The sequence below is a fragment of the Chanos chanos genome, chromosome 2 (assembly GCF_902362185.1).
Source record: "Chanos chanos chromosome 2, fChaCha1.1, whole genome shotgun sequence".
Taxonomy (NCBI): domain Eukaryota; kingdom Metazoa; phylum Chordata; class Actinopteri; order Gonorynchiformes; family Chanidae; genus Chanos; species Chanos chanos.
The window spans coordinates 12,046,020-12,048,771 of record NC_044496.1 but is presented as its reverse complement, the minus strand read 5'-3'; the positions used below and the strand labels follow the sequence as shown (position 1 = coordinate 12,048,771).

The following is a 2,752-nucleotide window of genomic DNA, read 5'->3' as shown; positions in this document are numbered from 1 at the left end:
TATAGCTTCTTTCTCCACGGCTTGAACCTGCACTTCGACGTCACCCTCTTATCAGCCTTCACTGGTCCAGAAATTGTATACTCATCAAAATATTACACTGGCCTGGGCAATGGAGACAAGAGCTGAGGTACCTCAGCTTTTAATATGGCCTAACCATATTTGCTAAATAAGCTTAGGCTCATATCTCCTCCTTTCAAATAGATCAAGATCATGAGAGAGAGAGAGCGAGAGAGAAAGAGAGAGAGAGAAGAGAGAGAGAGGGGGGAAGGAGAATGAAAACATATTGCTCACCCTCCGAAATCCGAAGAGACTAATGAGAAAACGTGTACATTATTTCATAGCTCTTTCAGATCTTTCTCTCTTTTTTTCATAAACAGTGTACACTGTGTATAGACTACATCTGTTCTCATAACATAAGAATCCACAAATACTTAACAAACCACTAAAAATAAACACAATTACAAAAAGTAATTAATATGCCTATCACAAAACTTGACGCAATATGACAGACAACGCAATAAAGACAAAGCGACAACAGCAACTTAACATCCGGCAAGAGAGATGGGGGGGGGGGGGGGGGGGGCTGTTGCAATCTGCTTTTTGACAAGAAACTGTCAGTACTGATGCATAAGAAGAGACAAACCTAATTTGTCAACAGAACAAGAAAAGTGGCCCTGAAAAACGTAGGAGACTTTTGCAGGGAGAGGTTAAGGATTATTAATGAAACTGGCATTTGATTTAGTGATTATCCAGTCATTAGGCTACTTTCTCTTAGAGCACAATGATGTGCGCTTGCTGCACTGTGACGGTGAAGGTTATTGTCTCAGCTGAAGAGAATCACTACAATGAGTGTCATATATTAAGTCTTGAGATAAAGAATGGGTTTATCATTTTATCACACTTATGATGATACAGCGATATTCGTTACGTGCAGCCCACATTCTTTTGAAATGCAAACTAAAAGAAAACTGTGAACTTGCAGAATTTTGAAGACCGTAAACCTGGACCTACTCACCGAGAAGCCAGCCCAGAAAGGGCACGAGTGTCTAACCCTAGGCGAGGTAGTGAGGGCCAAGGCGGTAAAACTGACAGCCAAAATCAGACTCCCCAAAACCATCTGAGAAACTCCCAGAGAGAGCATGATCCGAGTCCGAGTCCGAAACTCTCTCAGCCGAGACAGACTGCGGGACAGAGATACCGGACTGAGAGACCGACCTCTTGGCATTGCGCTGACTGGCATGATCAGAAGAGAATTAGCTCACTCAAACTAAAACTTAAATTATGTTGCACACTAATTGAAGAAGTGACCTCCACAATAGCCACGCGGAGGCCAACAGACTGATGTGTTCAGTTCAAAATACTCATCGTCGATATCCACAATGTAAAGAATGATGAGCAATCAGCAAGAAAAAAACATCCCGGGAGATCAGGTACCGTTAACTGGCACACATGATTTGCAGAAAACAGACGAATTTGTCTTTCACTCACGGTGTACAATGGGTAACTATACTGGTACCAAACGAGTCACACTTTACAATATCCTAACGCCAGGTACCAGGGCACTCGGTGCACGGACGCCTTTTGTACGACTGTCTGTTTCGAGGAAACGTATGGAGCAGATGGTCCATCAAATCCTTGTCCCAGCTTCACACTTTTCCACCGTTGCTAATGGATTAAATTCTTCACCTTGCATCATCGGTTCTCTCGTTTATCAAAGCTGCAATCGAGGAAGAATAGTCGGAGAAAATGTACCGCCAAATAAAAAGGAGATAAACAGAGTAAATTCTTAATTTTTCGTTCTCAGCGGGAGACTGTTTCCATTTGTCATTAGAAGATAAATTCCATTCTGTAAAGAGCATTTGCAAGCCCTTTCTAATACGCACAGATACTGATAGCGCACTGTGAATTTTTGCCAAGGATAAGCGTAGCGCCTCGGTCGTGGCTCGCTAGGATCTTGGCATTCAAATGTATAGTTAAAGGTTGGGCGGGGGGGACATGACTGCGTTTTGGACAGTGAGTTCTGCCGTAACTGTGATGCACGAGGCAGAGCATTAAGGAGGGATGTTAGATGCTAGGTATGAATGTCTTTTAAATGTTTTATCAAATATGTTAATGTATTTATGCAAGTGGTGGTTTGGCGAATTCTGTTGTCGGCCTTTTATCCTGTATATAACGAAAACAACGTTTCCCTCCGTTAAGATGGAAACACATCCGCCTGCGCCGTGTCAAGCTCGAGCTCTGTATAACTGTGTTTGTATGTGCTTACTACTGAGAAGCCATGCAATTCTCCAGGACTTTTTTCATTAGACAAGTCTATTAGAGCTAAAATGAGTGCATTCAGTAATCGTGCTTCCTCCGCCCCACGCGCAAAAACCCTCAGTAAAATTTAAATCTAGTTAGATGATATAGCCATTGTACTGTCATCATCTCAGATGCGTATGATACCAATAGGCTTCTCAGAAGATATCTCTAGTTTATGTAATTTCGCTCAAACTATTAATTTGAAAACGTTTGCTTGCATTTTGATCAGTACATTAAAAAAATATTCATCTCTAAAGACTCAGATCAAGACTCCATTAACAGCCAGGCCAGACATTTGAAATGCAAATGAAAACTAGGTAAATCACAACAGGAAAAACCTAGACAATATTGCAGATTCAACAACAAAAACCACGCAAACAAGTTTTCTAATCTTCATGTTAGCGCAGCAGATGCGAAGGGATATGGATACAGCGGTTTGTCTATGATCCAC

General features: G+C 41.8%; 1 protein-coding gene across 1 annotated transcript in view; it reads right to left on the bottom strand.

Annotated features, from left to right (window-relative positions):
* The window catches only part of fam189a1 (family with sequence similarity 189 member A1), an 80,744-nt gene extending 79,504 nt beyond the window's left edge, over positions 1-1,240 (bottom strand). Inside the window, exon 1 of the mRNA XM_030766851.1 lies at positions 1,016-1,240. Coding sequence (XP_030622711.1) covers positions 1,016-1,240 — 225 coding nt within the window. The remainder of the gene's footprint in view (positions 1-1,015) is intronic.
* Positions 1,241-2,752: the final 1,512 nt, after the last annotated feature.